At 45.6% G+C, this 25332-nt stretch overlaps 1 protein-coding gene across 1 annotated transcript in view; it reads right to left on the bottom strand.

Moving 5' to 3' along the window:
* The window catches only part of LOC129386187 (cytochrome P450 3A14-like), a 40597-nt gene extending 15467 nt beyond the window's left edge, over positions 1 to 25130 (bottom strand). The window contains exons 1-8 of the mRNA XM_055073695.2: positions 25083 to 25130; positions 24856 to 24952; positions 19237 to 19362; positions 14655 to 14892; positions 13843 to 13973; positions 6131 to 6218; positions 4498 to 4567; positions 4038 to 4146 (exon numbers count right to left, since the gene is read on the bottom strand). Of these exons, the coding sequence (XP_054929670.2) occupies positions 4038 to 4146; positions 4498 to 4567; positions 6131 to 6218; positions 13843 to 13973; positions 14655 to 14892; positions 19237 to 19362; positions 24856 to 24952; positions 25083 to 25120 (897 nt within the window). The 5' untranslated portion in view covers positions 25121 to 25130. The remainder of the gene's footprint in view (positions 1 to 4037; positions 4147 to 4497; positions 4568 to 6130; positions 6219 to 13842; positions 13974 to 14654; positions 14893 to 19236; positions 19363 to 24855; positions 24953 to 25082) is intronic.
* Between the last annotated feature and the right edge of the window lie 202 nt (positions 25131 to 25332).

Here is a 25332-nt window from a genome sequence, read left to right as displayed (position 1 = left end):
ATGCCTAGACGCTGGACTGCGTTACCGATAAAACACAGCGCCACCGCTGTGTCACCCGAGGTATGCGTCACCGACGGCGGCTACGAAAACAGGCTGCCCGGCGGCATCTTTCACAATTGCCAGTAGGTACAGCGGGTCGTTGCGCTTTTGACGGCGCTCGACGTTTCTGCGCAGGCGCGAGTAAGAGCAGGTGCGAAAGAGAAAATCTGGGGGCCCTTGCTCCTTGAATATGTGACTGTCTAGGCACTACGGTGGAGAAGTTTCTTTGTTTCTCCACTGGGCATAACGGCAACGCCAACGGCAGCTCGTAGACACGGCTGCGAGCTGGCAACCTGGAGGCCGTCGCATCTTCGTTACCGACCAAATTACAAAGCAGCTGTTCCTTGTCGACAGCGGTTCCGACATTTGCTGCTACCCACGAACCCATCTTCAACGTACCCGTCCTCCTACGCCTTTCGAGCTCAGCGCGGCAAACCAGTCCACGATCAAGACTTACGGCTCGCTCCGCCTACACGAACAGCTTAAAAACGTACGCCGTGGCCTTCATTGGAATTTTGGCATCGCTGACGTCATCGAGCCAATCATCGGCTCAGACTTTTTGCCATGCTACAACCTCCGTCCGGACTGCCGCCACCACCGTCTCATCAACGCGACAACGGGACATTCTTCACCAGGACAGCGAACGACTACCCACCAGCCAAGCATCAAAGTACTCGGTATTGAAAATCATTCACCGTACCACGCCATCCTCGCCAAATTTCCCGGTTTGACGTGCCCTAGCGGGTTGCCACGTTATCTGCAGCACACCACTGTGCACTACATCCGAACCACCCCAGACCGCCCGGTTTTCTGCCACGCCCGTCGCCTTGCCCCGAACCGCATGCGCATAGCCAAAGCAGAGTTCGAAGCCATGCTCTGTGAGGGAATCGCCCACCGCTCTGACGGCCCATGGGCCTCGCCACTTCACCTTGTCCCGAAGAAGACCGAAGGCTGGCGGCCTGTGGCAACTACCGTGCCCTCAACGGCCGCACAATGCCGGACAGGTACTCCGTTCACCACATGCACGACTTCGGCCATCGCATTTATGGCTGCCACGTTTTCTCCGTGCTAGACTTGGTGAAGGCCTACACGCAGATACCCATCAATCCGGACGACGTCCCGAAAACTGCAATCATTACCCCCTTTCGGCTTGTTCGAGTTTCCCTTCATGAGCTTCGGCCTGAGGAACGCTTGACAAACCTTTCAACTCTTCATCGACGAAGTCATCCACGGCCTCGACTTCTGCTTCGTCTATCTTGACGACATATTGGTCCGTAACGCCGACGAACGTCACAGGCACCTTCGTCTACTTTTCCAACGCCTCGATGACGACGGCCTACTCGTCAATGTCCCAAAGAGCACGCTCGGCACATCCGTCGTCAAATTCCTCGGCCATGAAGTTTCATCAGAGGGAACTCGACTTTGCCTCAACGCATCTCAGACCTGCAAAATTAACCTCAACCTGCCACCGCTAAAGACCTTCGCAGTTTCCTCGGCATGCTGTACTTTTACAGACGTTTCTTGCCACGCGCAGCCGACTACCAGGCTCCCCTCCATGATGCCTTGGCTGGTCCACGAGTAAGTCAACCCGTCACGTGGACACCGGCTTAACCTCAACTTTTCGAAGAATGCAAAATTGCTCTCTGCACCGCCTCAGTTTCTTCCATCCCGTACCAGACGCTCTCTTGGGTCAGACGGCTCAGACGACTCAGAGACAACGCGTAGACAACACCTGGCATACCTTGGAGTTCTTCTCCAAGAAACTCACAGCTCAGAAAGCAACCCCTTCTGCGGCCAGTCCCACTGACAAAACCACGAACCCCGCCCCGTAGAGTTCGCCAGCTTACAACAGAGAACTTCTGGCGATATACGAAGCAGCTCAACACTTTCGCCACATTCTCGAAGCACAGCACTGCACCATCTACACCGATCATAAACCTCCGACCTACGCCTTCTCTCTACGCCGCGACAAACTCCCGCCGGTCCAGCAGAATCAGATCTCGTTCATTGCCCAGTTTACCACCGACATCCAACATGCCAGCGGGAAGGACAACGTGGCCGCCGACGTGGTTTCACGTGTGGCAGCTATCAGCTCTTCGCACCTAACAGCTCACGCACTCGCCGAGGCTCAGACTACGGACGTCGAACTGCAGCAACTTCTTAAGGGCGGGTCCTCACTACAGTTGCAACAAGTCCCCATACCTGGATCGACAACGACTATCTACTGCGACATCTCCACAGCACGAAGCAGGCCTTACGTGCCCCTTTCCCATCGCCGTGGCCTCTTCAACCAGCTGCATAATCTCAGCCATCCCGGCACACGCGCCTCTACACGCCTCGTGGCCGACCCCTATGTCTGGCCCTCCATGCAGTGGGATTGCCGCACCTGGGTGTGCTCCTGCATTCAATGTCAGCGCACTAAAGTGACCAGGCATGCCACTTCACCACTCTTAGCATTCTCGCAGCCCTCTCGTCGGTTTCAATACGTCCACCTTCATATCATAGGGCCCTTTCCCCCAGCTGGACCATCACTACTGCCTCACCGCCATCGATCGGTATACTCGATGGCCTGGGGCATGGCCTCTCGAGGGAATCACCGCGGAAGACGTCGCCTCGGCCTTCTTCGCCAGCTGGATTGCTCGCTTCAGGCCCCCTCGCCGCGTCACCACCGACCAAGGACGACATTTCGAATCGCACCTTTTCAGGCTCCTCGGGCTGGCCATCGCGTTCGAGCGCTCGAGGACCACCAGCTACCACCCCTGCGCCAACGAAATGATCAAGCGTTTCCACCGACAGTTCAAAGCAGCAATCATGTTCCACCCGGTCTCAACCTGGCTCGAAGACATCCCAGCCGCCGCCCTAGGTCGTCGCGCCACCTTCAAGCCGGACATTCAGGCTACACCCACAGATCTCGTCTACGGGGAACCACTCCGGCTCCCAGGCGAATTTCTTGCTGAACCGCCATCCACCACCGCGACATCAGATCCCACCGATTTCGTGGCCCGGCTCCGACGCACCATCGCTGCCCTCCGCCCGTCACCTGCAGCTCACCACTGTAAAACTGCCCCTTTTGTCTTCAAGGATCTGGCAACGTGCACGCACACTTTTCTCCGCGACGACACCGTCCGCAGGCATTTCCAGCTACCTTACAGCGGACACTACCCAGTTCTCCGTCGCGACGACAAAACCTTGACACTGCGCGTTGACGGGAATGACGTACGCGTCTCTATCGACCTGTTGAAGCCGGCCTACATTGATTCCGCCGAACAAGGAAATACCAGTGCACCCACATGCGTCCATCCACAAGCCCCGGCATCGCAGCCCGCTTCTGTCACTACACGCTATGGACAGCGGCTACGCTGCACAGATGTCACCCGAGGTATGCGTCACCGACGGTGGCTACAAAAACAGGCTGCCCGGCTGGGAAGAGTTGCTTTTTTCCTTCCGCTACTGAGACGAGCGTAGCGTTGGTATGCTCGTCCGCTGCCATCGCTAATCGAATAAACAGTTGTTACGTTTTCATGTAGGGATTCGTCCTTCAGCAGACACGACATCCCGCGCATCCGTTAGGTGTGCCACTTTATTACATTTTTCACACTTAACCTGACCAGAAAAAGTATTAAATCTTTGTCACCTCTTCGCATACAGCTCGGAAAGAGATAGACAAAGTGTGCATACATCCACGCACGCAGACAGCATAGGCCTCACATTAACTTACCGTACCGTTTATGAAGTGAATACAGCGATACTTGGTGATCGCTCGAAGAGGTGGACTTCTCTTTTTTCATCATTGGGATAACCAGCCCAAATGTCACTTAACTACGCGGGATCTCACCACATAATAAACAACGAAATCTAGTTACAAAATATAGCGATCATTTTTCTGACGTAACAAGCGCACATATATTTCCGTGTGCGCAAGAAGTATTCTTGGTCATAAACTTTAGAAAGATCGAAGAGCCCAACCCGCGTCTCATCATAAAACAAGCGTCACTTACGTCTGTACCGACGGCATCGACGACTTCTCGCCGTAGCTTCTCTTGGACATCAGGATGTTTTGCGAGGCAGTAGGCTATGTAACTCAGAATAGCTGCTGTAGATTCAAACCTGCATTTATTCAACCTACGTTAGTTACATCTAACGCATCATCATTTAACACAGGCAACTTGCAATCTTCATCGAAAGTACGCTGAATCACAGTGTTGCTTGGTACTGTATCTATTGTCAAAGTGCTTGCGTTCGTATATATCAGACGCTCGATCTTTCTACGAACTACGTTGTTTATTCTTTTTCACAGACTAATCTAAGTATCACCCTATTTCTATATTTAGGATTCGATTTTGTCTTGAGACCACGTCAGTTCAGGTAAATTCTCATGCTGTTGATTAGCATGAAAGGCAACCAGAATTCAATTACTCGTTGTTTACCCATAACGTCAGGTGCACTTTTAATTCTTACCCGGCTATGAAAATCGCTGCAGCGTTCGTTATAATTTCTTCGGTGGTCAGAGCCCTTTTTCTGGCACTTCCTGAAAGAGAGCAAGAACAATTTCTTTTACCTCGTTCTTCGTAGCATTCCGAGAAAATTTATGCTCTCACTTTTTGTAAAGTTCAATGTTCAATATTGTATACAATATTTTTGCAGTAATGAATGACGTCCCATCTTTCCTCTTTATGCTCTGTGTAATTTTATTCTGCTTCCTCTCTCATGGATCAATCCTCCGATTGTAACCAATGATATATAAATAAAGATCACATTATCTGTAATTTCATAGATGTGTATGTAAGTAAAGTAACATAGCACACGTTTTTGTGGGGAGGTTGACTAATACAATAGGAGCTTGAAAACAGCGGCAGGATCAGGTCTGTTTAATGTCAGTTCATTACAAAGCAATATCACAACAATATAGTACAAACCATGAAAATAGTGATTCTATTAGGAGTCGCAAGCACCTCACGGTCACAATCGTAAGCCCTGACAATCGCGAGGACATCGTTCTCCCTTATATTTCATCCTTGCTTAGTAGCTGGATTGTTCTTTTAAAACGACTTATGCTCGACGTCTAGTCAACCAGACAGTGTCATTATATCTTAGCTGAGAATTCATAAATAGCATCAGCCCTCTGAACCTGGTTATAAGCCCCGCATTTTCTGAAGGTAACGGGTGGATTGGTTAAAGTACAGCCAAGGCTGCAGGTGAATTTAGTCCTGCACTCTGTGTATCGTGACAGTCAGGAGAATTTTGCAACTGTTTGGTACGACAACATGCTTTAAGCATCAGAAAATTCGTATGTAATAACTTCGATATAACAATACGTTATTCATCGTTATCTATATCTTTTGAAGACTGAGTCTTAAACCGTAGTTTCTCTATTAGAAACTACGAGCATTCTTCAAATCACTTGATCCGTATGATTAGGTGCCGTGAAATTTGTGACTATCTGATCCAACACCCCGCTCCAACACCCCGCTTCGCTCCTCCAGATGTGCTTAACTATTCCTACACACTATCTTGAGCGAAAGGTAATTTTCAGTTCTCGAAAAGTGTCGTTGCTACAAGAAGTGGTTCGCGAGTCAGCTTCATAAGCGGTAATTTTTTCGCGCTGTAACGTCCTCTGGTTCTATCACAGACAAACGCTTTGCGACTAACTGCCATTGAGATACTGGTTTTAATATCACCTGATCACTCGTTTACTTCTTGAGACCAACGCTTTCTTTTATGATTATCGCTGTTTCGTGCTATCCACAACGCTTTTACTTCCCATTTAACGAGCACTATTTATTTTCAGATTTGCGTTGGTATTTGGCGAAATGTATTTTCTCGTACGCAGTCGTATTCGGCCACCTCTTCTATTATTGCTCTTCCAAAGATAACATAATTTATGCTAAAATTAGCGTGCTGTGCAGGGGAGGAAGTTTGAGTTTTGCGCCATTTGTATTCAAGATTATGCATATTTATATATTTATATGAATACGTGCTTTTTTTCGAAATTTCACCGTCAAGACCATCCTTAGCTATATTTGCTCGATTTAAACAGTTCGCGTTACGCAGCGCAATGGAAAGGGCTATCAAGGGAAACGAATTTTGTCACCGTTTGCAACTTTGTTATCGCCCCGTTCCTCTTCTGCCTCGATGTACTCCGCGTCGAGGAGATCTTGCAAGAAGTCTTGCTTTCGCAGCTGTCACGGGATTAAAAAAAACATCTTCATAACCTTGTTGCCCACAAGGCGATAGATCACGATGAAAATTTCCCTTGGCGCCAGTGATCTGGCTGCTTTCACTCAAGAAATCAGGTGAAGCCTGCTTTTTTTTGTATTCTCATTACGCGCGGTAGACTAATTGGATCTCAGATCTTAATATTTCAACAGATCATCACGTCAAGTGTGGATTAAAGGAAAGGCTGGTGGACGCCCGACAACACATGGGCTTCACTGGTAATAATTGACGCAATTATTTAAGGCAGACTAACAAGGTCATTCTTGAGTGGAAATAAGACAAGCTCACTAGAAGCTATTGCTACTATCCACTAATGTTGCCATCATCGCTCTATCATATAATAATAATATAATAAGATATAATAATGTTGACAAAATGCGGCCCTAAAATTCGGAAGCAAAAAGGCAAGCGACATACCATGGCGCTATTACAACACCCTTGCGGAACGCTCCTACGCTTCCATTCTTTCCTTCCGAATTTTCGCGCTGGTTTCCTCTTATAAGTTCCAATACTAGCCCAACAAGGAATTCAACTAGTCGCAACAGTCTGTTTGTCACCTGCGAGTGGATGCAATATGAATACACGAAGGCCGTGTCGTGTATTGACAAAAAAGCAGACAGTATATTGCCTGTGGTCATCTTGAGTTACTCAAACTATTTCGTAAAACACAATTAGTTAGGTAATTAGTTACATTTATATGTGCAAAAGTTTGTATATGCTTTTTGGAGCATAGGTAGTATTTGATGTGTTGTTGAGCGTACTCATAAACGCCTACTGAAGTTGTTGTTGTTGTTGTTGCTGTTGCTGTTGTTGTTGTCGTCGTCGTCGTCGTCGTCGTCGTCGTCGTCGTCGTCGTCGTCGTCGTCGTTGTTGTTGTTGTTGTTGTTGTTGTTGTTGTTGTTGTTGTTGTTGTTGTTGTTGTTGTTGTTGTTGTTGTTGTTGTTGTTGTTGTTGTTGTTGTTGTTGCGTTATTATTTACGTGGGCCTTTTCCCTGAGTACTGAATTATAGCCCCCGAAATATGAAAAAAGAACAACATGAAAAAAATCCACTGCGTGCTTGCGCATCTGGACTACAGCGCTCTGAATCCTGTTTCAAAAGAACGAAGCTCGCTTGCCGATTGCAAAACAAAACTACTTCGAACAGTGTCGAGTGTACGTCCCCATCTTGTTTGTGAAAATCTAAATCCGCTACGGACCTAATGATAAGCCAGCGCCGAGCACGGACGCAAACTATGGAGTTTCATGCAATGAACTATAGAGCGAACTGTGGTGCTAGTATTTAATGGAGCTTTAAGTAGGGTGGTTCAGCCAGCACGGGAATTATGGTTAGCACATGTATTTGCCTAAACTTGGCCCTTCCCGCTATGCATATTGATCATTTTCGGCAAAGTACTGTGTTCCATATTGATGTGGAAGTGAATTCTACAGTCTGTTTACCATAGTTATTGCGTATTCTTGGTAAAAGGAAATTGTTATTCAACGCAAATCTGTTGCTACTATCAATTGTCAGGTTGGATGGTGAAAAGGGATTGATGGTAGCTCATTAATCACAGATCAGTAAAAAAAATGCCTAGGTTGTAGTTAGTGAGTCCAGAAATGGTAAGGATGTTATTCTCGTGTTGTGGGGAGGTGGCATTAGAAAAGTGTGCACCGTAAGTAATTATTCTTGTGGCTCGGTTCTGAACTTTCTGGAGAGACGCAACATGAGTGTTATAGGTGTTACCCCAACATTTTATGCCATAAGTAATGTGAGAGTGGACAAAAGAGGGGTAAAGTGAGGGCGTGTTTTAATTAAGATGCGTGTACCATAAGCTATTTTCTTTTTTTTTTGTGAGCAATATCAGTGTGACATTTCAAATTACAATCAAGTAGATTACCAAGGAAAGATGAACATGAACTTGGAGGAAGGCGGCGAGAACCAAAATTGATAGGTGGAACGGATGGTATGTTTCGCTGATGTGAAGAGAATTCAACAAATTTAGTTTTACTTACATTAGTAGATAACATGTTAACACTACACCACCTTAGGATATATTCTACGTCAGCACTTAATTTATTAAAGAGATATGAGATATCTTTATGACAGGTGAATAGAGTGGAGTCGTCTGCGTACAGAATGCATTTTGGGGAAGAAAGACAGTTAGGTAAATTATTAATATAAACCAAAAACAGAAGTGGCCCAAAGATAGATCCCTGAGGCACACCAATGTTAGTAATTTGCTGTCGAGAAGGAGCATTGTAAAAAAGAAACAACTTGAACTCTGTTATATAAGTAGCTTCGTAGTAGTGAGAGAGCAGGCCCACAAATGCCAATTGCTTCGAGCTTAGAGAAAAGGATATGATTTATTCTATGAAATGCTTGCGTTAGATCGATAAAAACTACCCGCCGTGGTTGCTCAGTGGCTATGGTGTTGGGCTGTTGACCACGAGGTCGCGGCATCGCATCCCGGCCACGGCAGCCGCATTTCGATGGAGGCGAAATGCGAAAACACCCGTGTACTTAGATTTAGGTGCACGTTAAAGAACCCCAGGTGGTCGAAATTTCCGGAGTCCCCCACTACGGCATGCCTCATAATCAGAAAGTGGTTTTGGCACGTAAAACCCCGCAATTTAATTTTTTTAATCGGTAAAAACTGACGCGGCGAGGAGAAATCCTTCGTCCATTAATTTTTTTGTTGATCAGTAAGATGAATGAGTACCACTTCTGTGGAATATAATGGTGAAAACCAAACTGGCATGAAGAGGGGATACTAAATTTAGAAATGTATTTAGTTAGCAGAATTTCAAATAAATCTCTATAACTTTCCCAAGAAATGGGACAATGCAAATAGGTCTGTAGTTATTTAATAATGAGCAATTGCCTATCTTTAAAACTGGGATGATTTTGCCATGCTTATGTTCAGAAGAAAATAAACCAGTCTTGAATAATAAATTAACAATTAATGAAAGTATATCTGAAATTAAGTGCACAAGTAATTTAATGTTAGTAGGGGGGACCTCATCAATTCCAGCGCTTGTCATTTTTAAGTTATTTATACCAGTAGTAATTTCTTCTGGCGTTGTAGCAAATAAAAAGAATGAATGAGGTAGTAGACGGTTCATGCTGATGGTGTGTGTAGGAGAAGGTAAATTGTTCAGAAAGAAAAGACACTACTAACAGCCTCACCTATATCGGCAGGGAACTGTCGGTGAACTGTCGTAAGTATGATATAACACGTGAAAAAAAATGTGGGAAAGGCATTCTGTGGGTCGTTTAGTGATTTAAATTCCGACCAATTTGTTTTAGCAACAGCAGCTATGAAGCCGACTTTGTTCAGAACATCTTTAGTATGTGAAGGTAGGCACGGTCTTACGTTGGAATTGACGCGTAAGAGCTGGGCATAATGATCAGTGATGTCAATGTGCAAAACTTTTGCCTCTGGTAAATGAAGAAAGTTAGAAAGAGCATGATCAATAAGTGTACTTGTGCCGTTAGAAACTTCGCGTGTGGGGACGTCAATTAAACAATCATATCCGTAGCTATGGAACTGACCAGTGTAGTGAATACATATGGGTGGTGTTTCATCGAGTAAATAATATTTATATCACCCATTATAACAACATTTTTATTTTCTAGTGATATAGTGTGTGAAATATGATCAAGATTGGTACAGAAATTATTAACTGATGATGAAGGAAAACGGTAAATGCAGCCAAATATGAAATTCTTGTCGTCCTGAACAAGAACGCAGTTACAGAATTCAATCAAAACAGATTCGCAACTAGTAATGCTCAAGGAAAGGTCATGTCTTCTTCGATAGGCAATATTAGGAGAAGCATATATGACCGCACCACCGTGACAGCTCGTTAATCTATTGAAATATTCCGATTAATAGTTCGGGAAGCAATACAAATTTTTGTCGTCGTCAGATAATCAAGCTTTAGTAATGGCAATTAGTGTAAACGAACAAGTTAGCGATGTGAGGAAATTATTGATTGCGTCGAAGTGCTTACAAAGACTCCTCGCGTTAAAATGAATGATGGAATGAAATCCGCTTAAAAAGAAATTCACTTGATGGGGTTTCAGTAGGAAAGCCGTAATTGTTATGACAATTGGTTAAACAATAAGCTCTAGTCTATTTTGGTTAGGTCAGATTCGTCTCGAATGCGGAGAACTTTGCTTTTACTGGTCTTCCTAGCCTTGATTTGGCAGTTGTCCGCCCAAAGGGACATCCAGTTTCTTTCTTTCTTCAAAGTAATAGGGCTTTGGAAAAGAGAGCCTTGTTAGATGGCGTCAGATGCTCGTTTACAAAGACGGGAGCAATAAATGAGCCAGAAAATCTAGACACTAAGAGTTTAGCTTTACGCGCTTTGCTCACAAAATCAGCTTTCTTAGTTCTGGAACAGAACCAAGCAATAATATTTTTCTTGTCGTTAGCTCTGGTCGGTACGCAGTGAACAATGTCCAAACAAACTGCTAGGCGATACGGGACAGCCAATTTTGTTTCCCGCTGTTTTCATTATTGCTATAAAGTTCTCTCCTTGGGAGCGGGGAATGCCCTTGATCTCGACATTGCCAAGGCAAGAGTACTGTTCAAGCTCTTCCATCTTGCGAGTCAATGACTGGTTGTTAGATTTAAATTGTTTGTTCTCGAAAAGTAGGTAGCATTTTGGCGACGTAGTTCTTCTACAAGTGCGTTTAAGTGCTTGGCACTTGTATTCATCGTATATATAAATCCGAGACTCCTTCATTCTTAGCAAGATTTTGCCAAAGACGAGTTCATGCGTGTTTTTAGCCATGTTGTTAATCTTAACTTCCAGCTCCTCAATTTTTTTCGAAAGTGCTGCATTCGTCGACATGACATGAATATTAAACTGAGACTCGTATAGAAAAAACAGGACAAACAAGCAGTTGATGGCGGCAGCAGCAGCAGAAAAAAAGAATAGAAGGAAAAGTTAGGAATACCTGCGCAAACTGAGGATTCAATGTTATATGTGGATCATGCAATGCCGCTGTTTCCCGTCAATAGCAGGCGTCGATGTCGGCTTCGATTTGCGCGCGCCGCGATAGCAGCGATCTCCAGTGGTGATTTTGCCGATGCCAGCAGCAGACCACGAAGTGGCTACGCAGTCGCCGATTCGCCCTGGGGATGATTCAGCGCCGTCCAGGGAAGCAAGGCGGCGGGATGGCACCACGAAGATGGTCACCGAAGAAACAGCAGCCGACGAAGACTGCTGCGCAAACAGAGGATTCAGGGTTAGATGTGGATCATGCAATGCCGCTGCTGCCAGTGAAGAGCAGGCGTCGACGTCGGCTTGTCTACAGGGCGCGCCGCGATAGCAGCGATCTCCAGTGGTGATTTTGCCGATGCCAGCAGCAGACCACGCAGTGGCTACGCAGTCGCAGATTCACCCTGTGGATGATTCAGCGCCGTCCAGGGAAGCAAGGCGGCGGGATGGCACCACGAAGACGGTCACCGAAGAAACAGCAGCCGACGACGACTGCTGCGCTAACAGAGGATTCAGGGTGAGATGTGGATCATGCAATGCCGCTGATGCCAGTAAAACGCCAGAAGCGAGTTATATATTAGGCGTATAATGTAGCGGGACTCCTCTTTCGCACAGCCCTAACAATATTCGGCACCATTTAGCGCCGCTAGTACAAAGCCTGCACGTGGCCTCCGAGACACATGGCCCGCCGGTGCGTGCGAACGCTGAGAAACGGGTCATCTTCCCCCCGGGCGCCTCTCTCGCGCTTCTTTCGGGACACGCCGCGTCATCGAATGGCACTGCTGAGAAGCGCGCGTGTGGTCTCCGAGACTACAAAGGTGGCGCACTGGTGCCTGCAGACGCTGACATTCGTTCTCTCGCAAACCGCACACCCAGTGGCACATACTCAGTGACCCACGCTGACGAGAGGTTCATTGAAGAGTGGCGAATACCCATTGAATTCATGGCGCACTTCGCTAAATCATAAGCGTCCAAAGCTTTCTTTGCAAAGTCCCATATACCCAGTGCAGTTTATGGCGCAGCCTGCTAATGCATCGGGTGGCTGTCCTTGAGGAACGCATGTTACGTGGGCTCATTTCGCTAAGCATTGGATGAATGTAAAGGATCTTTTCCGCCATTGTAGAGCGGCACATTCCCAGTGGCACATACACTTAGTTGGCCAAGTTGGCGTCAGAGACTTTCATTGAAGAGCGGCACATGCCTACTGGCAGATACGCAGTGACTTAAGATGGCATCGAATGGGTTCACTGGCGACCAGCACAGACCAAGTGGCACATACTCAGTGCTCCATTTTGCCGTCAATGCGTTTCTTCTAACAGGGACGCCTACGTAGTCCCGACTCTACATTGACCTATGTCGACCTAGAAGAGGTTCGTTGAAGAGCGGCACGTGTGTAGACATTGCCACGCACTCATTGACGCAAGTTCGTTTTAGCGTTGGTTTCGAAACCTGTTACTACCACACAGCAGCCTGATGAGATACTCATTCTGTCACCGACAACCCAGTGACCCAATAAGGTAGGAAAACGGTTAGATACAAACATACAAAAATAGTGTAAGGAAGATGATGAACTTGAGTGCAGATTCAGCAGCATCGGTAGCATCAAGCGCGCGGCAGAGGCTCGAGCTAGTGCCACTGTGTTCGGTGCATCTAAAATTGGCTGTCGTTACGAGCCTCAATAAATCTCCTTTATCACAGATAGATAGCCCTCGGAAAGTATGTGATGTAGCCAGAGAATGCTAATGCATCTTTCACATTATTCAGACTGTTTGACAGTAGGCTTCGAAAATAAGGCCTCTAGCAAAAAATTCCGATATTAAAACCATTACAGAACGGACCCATGGACAAGCAGAACCACTGCAATTAGCAGCGGTTTTTCTTGTTCCCAGAGACTCATTGCCTTCTGCATTTACGGAAAGTATAAATTGCTTTGAAGTTTATGTCAATGAAGGTACATAAAGCCTAATAAACGAAGCCACAAGAACGTCTGAAGCCACAAGCAGGAAAATTATAGAAATCCATGCGCTAACCACCATTCCCATGATGGCGTCACGATCACACCGCTAGTGTTTCCTCTAGCACTTATTGTAGGAAACTATTTGACGCAAACACACTCGTAGTCCTTTGATGGGCATGCGGCCATCGTTTCTTTGAAACAGGATAGAGAGCGCTGCTACCGAGATGCACAAGCGTGCAGGGAGATTAATAATTGTCATATTTCGTGGGCTTTTTCCAGAGCCCCGGAAAATGCAGCCGCCCGAGAGACAACGTCATGAAAGCCAGTTTATTAGGTGCTTCTGAGCACGCTCTAGAAATTTTGAAATACGACTTGTGGCCAAAACTGAATACTTAAAATTTTGCAGAGATAAATGGTACTAGTAAGCTAAGTAAAAGCACTTCAAAAAACTATGTTGTGTAGCTCAAGACGACGGCAAACAATATGCTGTCGGACTCATTCTACTAATAAGGTATAGCACATTAATTTTTAATTCTGGTTCTAGTTACCGGTAGACACGGTGCACACCAGTAGGCAACATTAATCCTTCCATATACAGTAGCGATTCCTAATACGGGAACGGCGCTAACTTTGCACTCACCGAGGGATCGCTCTTTCTCAGCTGAATCACCTTGGCTGTCGGTTCATTCAGGTTCTTCAATGAAGATTCTCCAAAGACAAGCGAAAGCCAGTACAATGGCTTCATGAACGCCCCAAATGAGGTCGTGCACTCTAGACAGAAAACATTTATAAAAAGCTCCGTTCTAATGGCTGTTCACAACGGTTCAGCTCATTCCGAGGAAGTATTTAGTAAAAATTTTCGACATACCTTTTGCGCAATAGTTAACTTATCAGCCTTCAAGGAAACTCGCTCTCTGCAGCAACATATTGCAGGTACGGTGCCGCAGAGAGAGAAAGGCAAAGGAAAGACGGGGTTTTAATCAGAGATTATCTCCGCTTATCTACCCTTTACCGGGTGAGGGGGTAAGGGATGCGATATATGAGAGATATATTGTTGAATGGGTGGGGAATCACTGAGCATGACTCTCCAGGAACCTAATTGCTGTCACTTTAAAATGTTATGAGTGGGCAACGGTCGGGGCTGGAAGAAATTTTGGGTGCCCTGCCCCCTCGCGACCATTTACACTCGCCCCAGCGATAGCGTTCTTTTCGTCGAAGGTCAACCGGGTGGTTTTTGATCTTGAAATCTTTCTACTGCACACCGTCACTTGAGTAAATAAATATATGGGATTCGGAAATTCTTCAGAAGTGTAAACGTGCAGGTTGTTGGCCTAACATTGTCAAGAAAAAATAGCGCAACGCTCAGGGCCCAGTAAGACTAGACAGCATCTGGGTCAGACACAATCAATTGAAAAAAGGTAAATATTTGTCTTGGGCAAAGTACAAACTCACGTGCGATCATATGAAGAGGTCCCTTCATAGTACCCCTTAGGGCAGCCTTGGCGATGACCATAAGAGGATGGTCGGGCTTCCCTTGAAAGCGTTCGTCGATGCCGAAAGATCCTCGGGCAACGTAGTCCATGGCGAGTTCCTCAAACTTGCGAAGCATGTGAACCTCTTCTCCAGTGGCCGCGTACTGCTCAAGAGACTTGATGAAGATGCTTGCATCTTCTTCAATGTGTGGCATCATCTAGAGTTTAGAATGTTTGCTCTATATATGGTGCGTTCACTACTTATCTAGAAAAGCGCACTTGTATTGGCTTCGCAATAAAGGTTACAGAATTTGAAGGCGATACACCGTAAGCGATTGAGACCAACGGCGTATAGTTCGTAGTTTCAGAATATTTCTTGTGGTGTAATTAGTTAACTTGTAAGCTAAGTTTATTCATGTAACATTTGATGTAAGATATTGTAAATATTGATTTAAAAAAGTTCTTTCCAAAGGCCAGCTTTTACTCTTGCTCTTAGGAAAGTCCATGAAATGGCGCGCTTGCACGTTTACATTGTGGCGTTCTCAATTCTGCCTTAGAAAAAGAAATGAAAGCCGCAATGCCGCCTGTCCATTGTATAAAGAAGCGGTCGACCTTGAACAGCCAAACACCATAAGTTAGCCCACCATCGAGAGAAGGCGACGACGAAGTGTCTGCTCGGTAGAAAGTTTGAATTCATCTTGCCTTTTTTTGTGAAAATATGTGTAACTCTGATGTGTCGCTTCTTTGTCCGTCGGCGATGGACGTGGACCACCTCGGACGTCTACCAGACTCGGCGGCGTCACCGCTGGCCGTGTCAAGAAAGCAAAGCATACTGGCCCTGATAGCGACTCTGACAGCGACGACACCCGTATCTACTCACTGAGCGGTGAGGATCCCTCCGACGTCGAGTTAGAACTTGTGAGCCATATGGTGAAGTGACGTAACACCAGGACCTCTTCTTCCTTGAGCAAATTGAATGAAATACCACAACGGAGGCCTGTGACTAACACCATACTTTTCGTTCCGGCTGTGCTCGACGGGAACACAAAACGCGTCAACAGGCAAACTTTTCGGTGGTACTGGAAGGGCTGTTGTCGAATGAAATTACTGATATCAGAGTGAATACATGTAATAGCGTACTGGGTGATTGATGTCACGCGCGCGGCCGCGCTGAATACCCTGCGCTACGTCACCAACCTTGACGGAATGAAGGTCCGTTCGAACATCCCGCTTGGCCCTGACGTCATCGCCCGTGTCATCTACGACGTAGATGCCACCATTCCCAGCTCTGACTTAGAAGTTCTTGTAAAAGCAGCCAATGAAGTTGCTGTCATCGCGAGTATTACACGTCTGCGCAACTCACGTTGTTTGAAGATAGTATTCAAGGGGGAATATCTACCTTATAATGTAAAGGCGGGCCATTTTCGGCATCCTGTACGACCTTTCACACTGAATCCACTACGATGCCTCAACTACATGAAGAGGGGTCATGCAAGAATACAGGAGTGTGTTCTCGCTGTGCTGAAACCACTCCGCGGATGATTGCAGGGCGACTGTTCTCAAGTGTTCGAATTGTCATGGGTCCCGTGAAACTCCATCAAAGGATTGCCCAAACATTAAAAATGAGCTGGCTGTCCTAAAACAAATGGCGAGAGACCATTCGTCTTATCGGGAGGCTGCCAAAAGCATCAGAAAGAGGCGATATCGACGCCAAAGTTCGTTAACGTCGGTGCCTCTACCGCGTCCGTCGCCTGCACTGCTGCTCCACCTCCCTTGTCGCCCAGACCGGTCACGGTAGATAGAAACCAGAATGCTGAAAAAAGCAAGGCTGTTTAGAAATGCGCGTTAATCGCATTTACGCGCAAACCAATGGCACCGTACCCTGTTTCTCTCAATGTCCAGGCTATCAAATACCAGAAGACTCACCGCTTATTATGTGTGATTATTAACAGAGACTTGTCATGGAGCCTCCACTGCATCTATCTGAAGTGCAAACTAATTTCTATTGTACATAGAATGAGGTTCCTGTGCGAGAAAACCTGGAGTACGTTGGTGCGGTCTACGCGGCAGCTGTACTGTTTCTGGGCTTGTTATGGTGCAGCTTGCCTGTTTTGGCGAACCCATGTAAACCAAACATTTATACCCTCGAAAGTTTACAGTGCCATGTTCTACGAACATGTCTTGGACTACCACGATGCGTCTCGACTCACGCAATGATCATGATGGCTAGACACGACTTGGTTGCAACTTATATAATGACTGACAACCGAAGAGCACACATTCGACATCTGTGTCACGTACCCAGTCACTACATGGCTGCTTTGCCAGCGCAGAGACCACAAGCCACATATTCCAAACTTGTTGCGACACATCAAGGCTACCTTCCGTCGGGCTTTACATCAACAGCAAGACCACTGTTTCCCCTCTGGTGCCTACGAAACAAGTGCGCCTCACGATTACGGGAATCACGAAGAAGGCCCGTCATTCAACAGTGGCTCTACGTCAGTTCACACTGTTATTACTCATCATTGAACAAGGCATATCAACAAAGACCGCACATTACCATCAATGAATCTTTGACAGCCACCAGCTCCATAAGTACTGCTATCATCCCAGCGTTACAAGTCACAACTATATTCAAAGCGTCCTATATAACGACCTCTACGGCAACAAAACTTGCTGCTCCACGTGCCGCTGTTGATTACATCGCACAAGCCACACCTCGAAAGTGGGTCGTTTTTGTGACTCCAAGGCAGGTCTTCAGATCCTGTAGTCCACCTTACCACGCGAGACCCATGAAGAATGGGTGTTTGAGACCAGAGAGGTTCTTCATCAAGCGCTCATAGACGGACGTGACATCATCTTCCTATGGCTTCCGGGGCACTGTGGCGTTGTCGGAAATGACCTTGCTAGTGATGCCGCCCATTCCGTCCGTTAAGGAACCCTGACACTTCCTATACCATTATCAAGGACAGACGCGGCGGTAAATTTTTTTTTACTTGCTCAAATCAAGACTGAAACTTTGTAGAACACCCCGAGTTTCTCCAACTGCCATCTCCACCGGCTGGATCCTACAGTGAAACTGCATATTCCGTGGCACTTCTCCCGCCGTGATGTCACTTTACTGTGCCGCCTCTGCTTACTGGTGGCTTTTACTAAAGGCCGCTCATTCCTAATTGGTATGTCCGAGACACCGATATGTGACCCGTCCCAACGTGAAGAGACGATCGAGGACGTGTTGAGTTTTTGTAATCTCAATGAGATCGAACGCGACGTTCTTCGGACGGTGTTAAACCGATTAGATAGCACACCATATTCAGAGATTAAGATTCGCAGACCATGGCACCACGCGTCGCAAGCTTGCAAGGTGACGCGGGCCCTACTACGTTTCTTGTTTTATTTGTTGTCATTGTTTGCTGGCGTCTTATGATATACTAATTACAAAGCTATAGCCTGTAAACCCCTACACGTATGTTCTTATAGGTTCATAGTTTTCAAATGTTTGCATTATAGAGTCGCCCCTTTTGTTATTTCCATGGATTAAATTTACCATCCTGTATACATATTTCACTCAGCGCACTCTCTTAACACACACCTTTGGTGAGGCGGAGGTCAAGCACTCATCATCAGCGACGCACAGCCGCGTGCGTTAATAATGAAAGCAATGATTTCTATATATGATTGTCATAATGCATGAACGACGCCTCGCATAATCCAGCATGGACCCTTTGGCCCCTGAGAAATGGCTCAGTTGCACGTTAACTGTTCGGGTTCATGGTCCGCTTATCAAGTCTTTCCTCACACCTTGAGTAAGAACATCCGGAATTGAGTTAAATCGAAGTTTGACATGTTATCCGAGGCTACCTTCCGCTCATCTTGAAACAGCGCCAAATCTAGAGAAATTTATCTATCAGAGGCACATGTTAGGTTCCTACGAGTGAGTACCAACAACCTCTTTGAAGGTCGATTATAATTCGTATCCACTTGACGTACAATATTTATGTTATCAACAACTAGCCTCAGTAACTCAGTGCCTATGGCTTTGCGCTGCTGAGTTCGACGTCGCCGTTTCGATCCCGACCGCGGCTTCGATTCCGGCTGAGGCGGCCGCATTCCGACAGGAGAAGAATTCAGATACTGAGAGGGGTCAGCCCTCAGCTCATAAAAATAAAAATTTCTAGAATTTTACATGCAGAACTACCATCTGATTATGAGCCATGCCATAGGGTAGGACTCTGGATTATTTTTGCGACCACCCGGGGTTCCTTAACCTACATGCAATGCACGGTACAAGAGTGTTTTTATAGTTCCGAGCCCACCACAATGTAGCCGCCACGGCCGGCATTGAAACCACGACCACCTCGCGTGCAGCAGCGCAATGCCACAGACACAGATGTATGAAAGTTTCATGAAATTGAAATGAAACTTTCACTGACAAGAGATAGCACTTAAGTCTTAATTGCTGTTTTATATGACTATAGGTACACAACATAACGTATCTGTCTGTGAAAACACCTCAGTATACCTAGCGAATAGGTTTACAGAAAAACTTGACGGGGCACCTGTTTCAGCTTGCTGCGACTGAAGCTCTGCGAAACAGATGACCTGATACTTCTCCACGTTTGGCCGCAGGCATGGAAAATGGATTTCTTCAACGCAGGGTGTTTTTGACCGGCCACTATTGTGATCTGGAAAAAACGAGAGAGTTCGTTAAACCTCTGTAAGTGTCCAAAGGTAACCTTTTATCTGTACGAATTACACAACCAGGGCAACATCAATGACTGCTACTCGCCGCTGTTCCATTATGGCTCATTACATATCTTCAGCTTTTTTAAATAGCAGTCCCGAAGCACCCTAGGCAGAGTACAAGTAGCCTTCCTAGCCATCTCCATGATCATTATCATCATCACCATCATCATCATCATCATCGGCGGCGGCTGCGGCGGCGTAGTCATCATCATTATCAGCCTATCTTTGTCCACTGTAGGACGAACACTCATGCACCTATGTCCAATTAACCCTGTCTTGCGCCAGTTGGCCCCCATCTTATGCCAGCAAATCTGCTAATTTGGTCAGACCATCTAGTTCACGGCCGTCCTCGACTGCGCTTCTCTCCTCTCGGTACCCGTTTAGCAACTTTTTGTAACTCTACCTTCCTGTCTCTGTTAATGTAAAACATAACTTTCACATACTGTTATGGCATATCATTTTAGAGGGAAGAGGCCATATAAATCAAAAAAGGAAATAACAATTTACGATAAAGGTGACCACGTCAGCATCAACAATGCACTAACCGAATTTTACAACTGGTACACTATAGATTTCCCGAAGCGCACAGTAGACACCAACTGGAATCTTTGTAAAAATAAAATGATCGAACTCACTGAGACTTACGTACCTGACTATCATTTTAGCAGAACGACCTTCGTCCCCATGGTTCAACAACAAATTAAAACGACTAAACAATAAAAAGAAAAAATTGTTTCGTAAAGCCAAGCATTCCAATACCGCTCCGGCCTGGGAAAAATATTACGTTAGTGAAAAGGAGTTTGATTTTTTGGCCGCAACAGCTAAACGAACCTTCTACTCACCAACACTCCCTAACATGCTGCAAAACAATCCCAAACAATTCTGGAAATACACTAACCCAAATAACGGTAAACCATTATTATCGTACGATAACGACAATAACCGTGTTCCAGATGATAAAGTATCTGAAGTACTAAACTCTGTCTTCTCTTCCGTGTTCACTTCTGAACTTAACACTGACCTCCCAGACTGTCCTTACTTCAACAACCCAACGATGTCAGACATAACAATCGAGGCATATGGTATCAGCAAGCTAACTGAATCCCTCAAAGTAACATCCTCAGCCGGCATCGATGAAATCAATTCCAAAATGCTTAAGAACACTGCGCACATCTCTAGTGTATTTTTATGCCATATCTTTCAGCAATCATTATCATCTGCAGTGGTGTCGCCGGACTGGAAAATAGGTAAGATAATTCTAGTACCAAAAAAGGGGTCATCGTGATCGTGCCACAATTAGCGTCCAATTTCCCTCGTCAGTGTTTGTTATAAACTAATGGAGCATATAATTTATTTTCATATTGTAAACTACCTAAGATTCGCTAATTTGTTTAATCCTAATCAACACGGTTTTCAGAAATGCATGTCCTGCGAGACTCAACTAGCTCTATTCGTTAATGACATCGGCTCGCCTCTTGATCAAAACATACTCACAGACGCCCTCTTCCTAGATTTCCAAAAGGCTTTCGACAAGGTTCCTCATGAACGGCTCTTCCTAACACTATCACGTCTTAATCTTAACCCTTGTGTTCTCCAATGGATACGCAACTTTCTGACTAACCGTCAACAGTTCGTTTACGCTAACCAATGCTCGTCTAATTTATCAGCCGTTATCTCCGGCGTGCCACAAGTCACAGTCCTGGGGCCACTACTCATCTTGATATACATTAACGACTTGCTGATAGGTTGTTCTTCCAAAATTTGTTTATTTGCTGATGATTGTGTAATCTACCGTCCAATTACTAACGACGCTGATTCTCGCCCTCTCCAGTCAGACCTTAACGTTATTGAAATTTGGTGTAATAATTGGCTAATGTCCCTCAACGTCAACAAAACGTCGCTACTCACTTTCCATCGCCGCCAATCATTTATTTCAGCTTATTACATTATCGCCGGTTCTGAAATATGTGCTGTGACTTCTTATAAGTACTTAGGTATTAACTTGTCCAATAACCTAGGTTGTCCCTCACCCATTTGCAGCATTAGAAATGATGCCAATCGTGTACTATGCTGCCTGCGCCGTAATCTACGTATTGTTCCGCATAAGTAAAACTACTCGCATATTTAAGGGAACAGGGTAGGCAAAACTTCCGAAAAAAAAAATTGATTTTTTGTTTTTGTGTAATTTAAAATGTCTATTCTTTCCTTAACGTGGCCCAGTGTTTCATTTGCGCGCATGCGAAATATTTGCCTCAAAATCAACATTTTTCGAAACCTAGGCAGCATCCAGCCACGTCCCCTTTGACACATGCTCGGGATCTGTGCCTCTCCTAAACCAAAAAAAAATTTTCAGCGCCTGTTTTTTTTTTCACGTTTAGAGGAATAGCTGTCACTCATCTCGCAACAGTGAAAACCTAGCTAGCATATTTCACTTAGCCAAACGAATCCTAAGACGCAGCTGGATTACTCGCAACGAGCGGCGTTTTGCTCGTGCTTCGGCGTGTTTTCGCGGACAATCGAATTTGTTTATACTTTGGTGCTGGTTATTTAGCGGTAATGCAATGACGACGCCAAAGAAGTGCTTTAAAAAACGTCTCTTCCACGGAAACCGACATAAGTCGATCTCCAATGACGCCAATTCTCCGCAACACAATCCAGGAGTGGGCGCCGCGGCCACCACGTGCGCGTCTGCATCGAAGCTTTCGCACTCGGCGGAACGCTTGAAGGATTCCCTGCCGGCAGCGCTCCTTGAGGCAGTGAAGCCGGTGTTTTAGCAGCTCTCAAAGCCTGAGCTTCTCCAGAAATGTCTCCATGGAAAAACTCAGAACGCGAATGCGGCTTTCAACAACGTTGTATGGGAGCACGCTCCGAAGAATGACTTTCTTGGCCTCAAGACGCTGAAAATAGCGACAATGGATGCTGTGCTAACTTTTAATGACGCCAGCACTGCTCAAACCGACATTTTGAGGTCATTCAGAGTTTCTCCAGGATGGTTCACAGTCCAGTGGTTGCGCGAAGCTGACCGGCGGCGACTGTACTTTGCAGAGAGGGCTACACGACTGGTCACTAAGGAGGCCCGGAAAACAAGGAAGCTAGCACAGAAAAGAAGTGTTGATGATGGAGGGGACTACCAGGCTGGTGGCTATTGAAAAAATGCGTCAGAATTTGTTTCTGTAGTCCTATATTGCAATAAGGCTCTTTCTTCCACTTCAAAGCCAATTATCTCAAAACACCCAATTTTGCTGCATTTGACCTTTTTTTTTTCAGAAACTACAAGCACTAGGGAGATAATATTTTCCAGATATTGAGCAAACATTACAGACAGTCTACTGACCTAGGATTATAAATATTATTGTAGGGGATTTTTATTTACAGGCTCCTTACTGCAAATTTTGTCTCGAAAATTTGGTGGGTCCAGTAAAAAGAAGAAAACAACAAAACTAATCTTTAAAGAAATAATCCCAGTTCAGTAACACTGCCTAACATTGCTGATTACAATGCCACCAAGGTTAATGTTCTAACCTCAGCAGATCATGAGAAAAAGGGTCACGAAAATAGCCTAAAATGCATGGCAAGAATAGGACCTACATGTCCCCTTTACAATCGTTCGACCCAAACTGGAATACGCATGCTCAGTGTGGGACCCACACCAATCTAACCTGGCAACACCACTAGAACCCATACAAAATCGTGCAGCAAGGTTCATTCGTTCTGGCTACTCTTAGCACACTAGCGTTACTAAACTTAAGCCATCTCTGAACCTTCAAACCCTCGAGCAGCGCCGCCAAACAGCAAGACTGTGCCTCTGACACTCGGCTTTCTTTAGGGGGCGTGCGCGGCTTTCTTTAAGCTCTGGGAACGCAGCCCCCGCCACGAAACTCCCGTCGAACCCTGTGGGCGAGAGTCCTCTCACAAACGCAGTCGCGCCGCTGGCTCTGCCAGGGTGTCCAAAACGCAGCTGGTGTTTACCACTGACCACGAACTCCTCTCTCTTATCACTCACTGCTTCACCAGACCAACATCACGTCTGCGCATCGCATTTCATCCCGTCATAGCCATTCAAAAGCTGTTTATCCCCCTCCAGCTCGAACCTCCGCTCATCTTAACTCTTTCTTCGTTCAAACAGCGAAAGACTGGAATCATCTACCTGCTGAAGCGGTGCACCACTCCAGTCATTCATCGTTCAAGGCGTTCATTGAAAATATGGTCTAAATATGGCCACCCCTCATGTAAAACCCCAAATAGTGTACTTAAGGAACAAATAAATAAATAAATAAACAAGTGAGACCATGGCGCTTCATGACTGCTCAGGAACCAGAAGCCAACAGTAACTCCTGCAGTTGTTGCAGCTTTTTATCGTTAAAATGGAGTCCCCTCGCTCGAAATTTAAACTGTTATGTCACTCACCCATGCCGCGAACGTTGCTTATGGGAAGGGCAATGTTTTCAATTCTCTTTCAATCGGCAGTACTGAAGGTGAATAACACGTTTCCAATTTCCTTTTTTTTTTTTTAAGGGACGCCAGTTAGTCCTTCCCACATAAAAAGAAATGCATTAAAGCATGTCACATGAATGCAATTATTTCACCCATGTGCAATGTCTTCGAAAATCAAGGGAAAACAAGGCAGGTAAGTCGGGAAACTTAACCAGACGCTAGTCTCCGGTTCCAATATCAGTGGATACAAGTTAACGCACTGCAGTATACATGAGCACTCGTAGACTTGTACGGCGGAAACCCAATGCAACGTCTGATGCAATATTAGCTGCATCACGGGGTCCGAGATCGAAGGCATCCCATGACTACACTGAGGCACTGACCTATAAAAAAAGACATTTCACTAATACCAGTAATCGTAATGGTGCTCAGATCTCCAATGTTTCGTATGTGGGTGCTAGAGAGCAGTGTCGTGGCTGGTGATAACACAGTGTAGCTCCACTGGATGAGGCCACAGAACAAATTAACACATACTCAGTATTGTGTATGTGTGTGTCAAACTCTTCTCTGTCCCCGTCCAGTCAAGCTGCCCTGCGTTACCACGTATCCCAATAAATAATCCCACCAACTTGCTTTAGTCTAGGGGCCCCTTCACTCACGGCCACCGTATTGCAGCTCATATTGAAGGCGACTGCACGATGTCCAATACAAATAAACAATTTGCTAAACGAAGTAAACCAAGCTTATACATAAACAAAAAAGAACAAACAGTAACGAAAAGGTTAGTATTGTATACAGAGCACAGACACATATATTGTATCTAGATTTTGCTTTAAAGTGAATAAGATCTAGTTTTCAAAATATTTCTGCACCATTCGCGTTGCTGCCACTCCATTCATGTTAAAATGCAACATGAAATATGAGTATCTACCGTAATGGCACCACGACAGCAATGCAGTAGCCAGACATTAAGAAAAGCGTCATTACAGAATACTCACGCCCCGATCAACGAAGTTCTGAAAGTTGTGGACAAAGACGTGCTCTACGAAGTTTATGTCCTTGGTCACAACAAAAGGAACGTCGCCGTTGTAGAACCTGCGTCGTGAAATTGCACTTATACCAAGCCACCTGGAAGTGCTACGTCATTTGAGCAACCTACGAAAGCTGCCACGAGTGTAGTGTAAGAACAGTTACTTGGTCGAGAATATCTTCAAGAAAAACTTACCCATATGTATCGCCGTACTGGTCAAACCATTTTCCCATCACCTTGTATATCTCCTGTTGGAATATAGGTCGAGTAATGCATGAGACAGCTGCTAAAAAAACGACGCATACACTCTAAAAAAATTTAGGCCACAACTTGTTCAAGTTCATACCATTGTCAACACCTTTTACAACTACAGGTAAAAAAATATCCCTTTTACGTCCTTTGGTGCAGTACTCACTGGGTGTCAAAAAAAGGGGGAGGGGGGGGC

The sequence above is a fragment of the Dermacentor andersoni genome, chromosome 4, assembly GCF_023375885.2.
Source record: "Dermacentor andersoni chromosome 4, qqDerAnde1_hic_scaffold, whole genome shotgun sequence".
Lineage (NCBI taxonomy): Eukaryota > Metazoa > Arthropoda > Arachnida > Ixodida > Ixodidae > Dermacentor > Dermacentor andersoni.
Note: the sequence above shows the minus strand (reverse complement) of the source record. Positions and strands in the feature narration are given on the sequence as shown.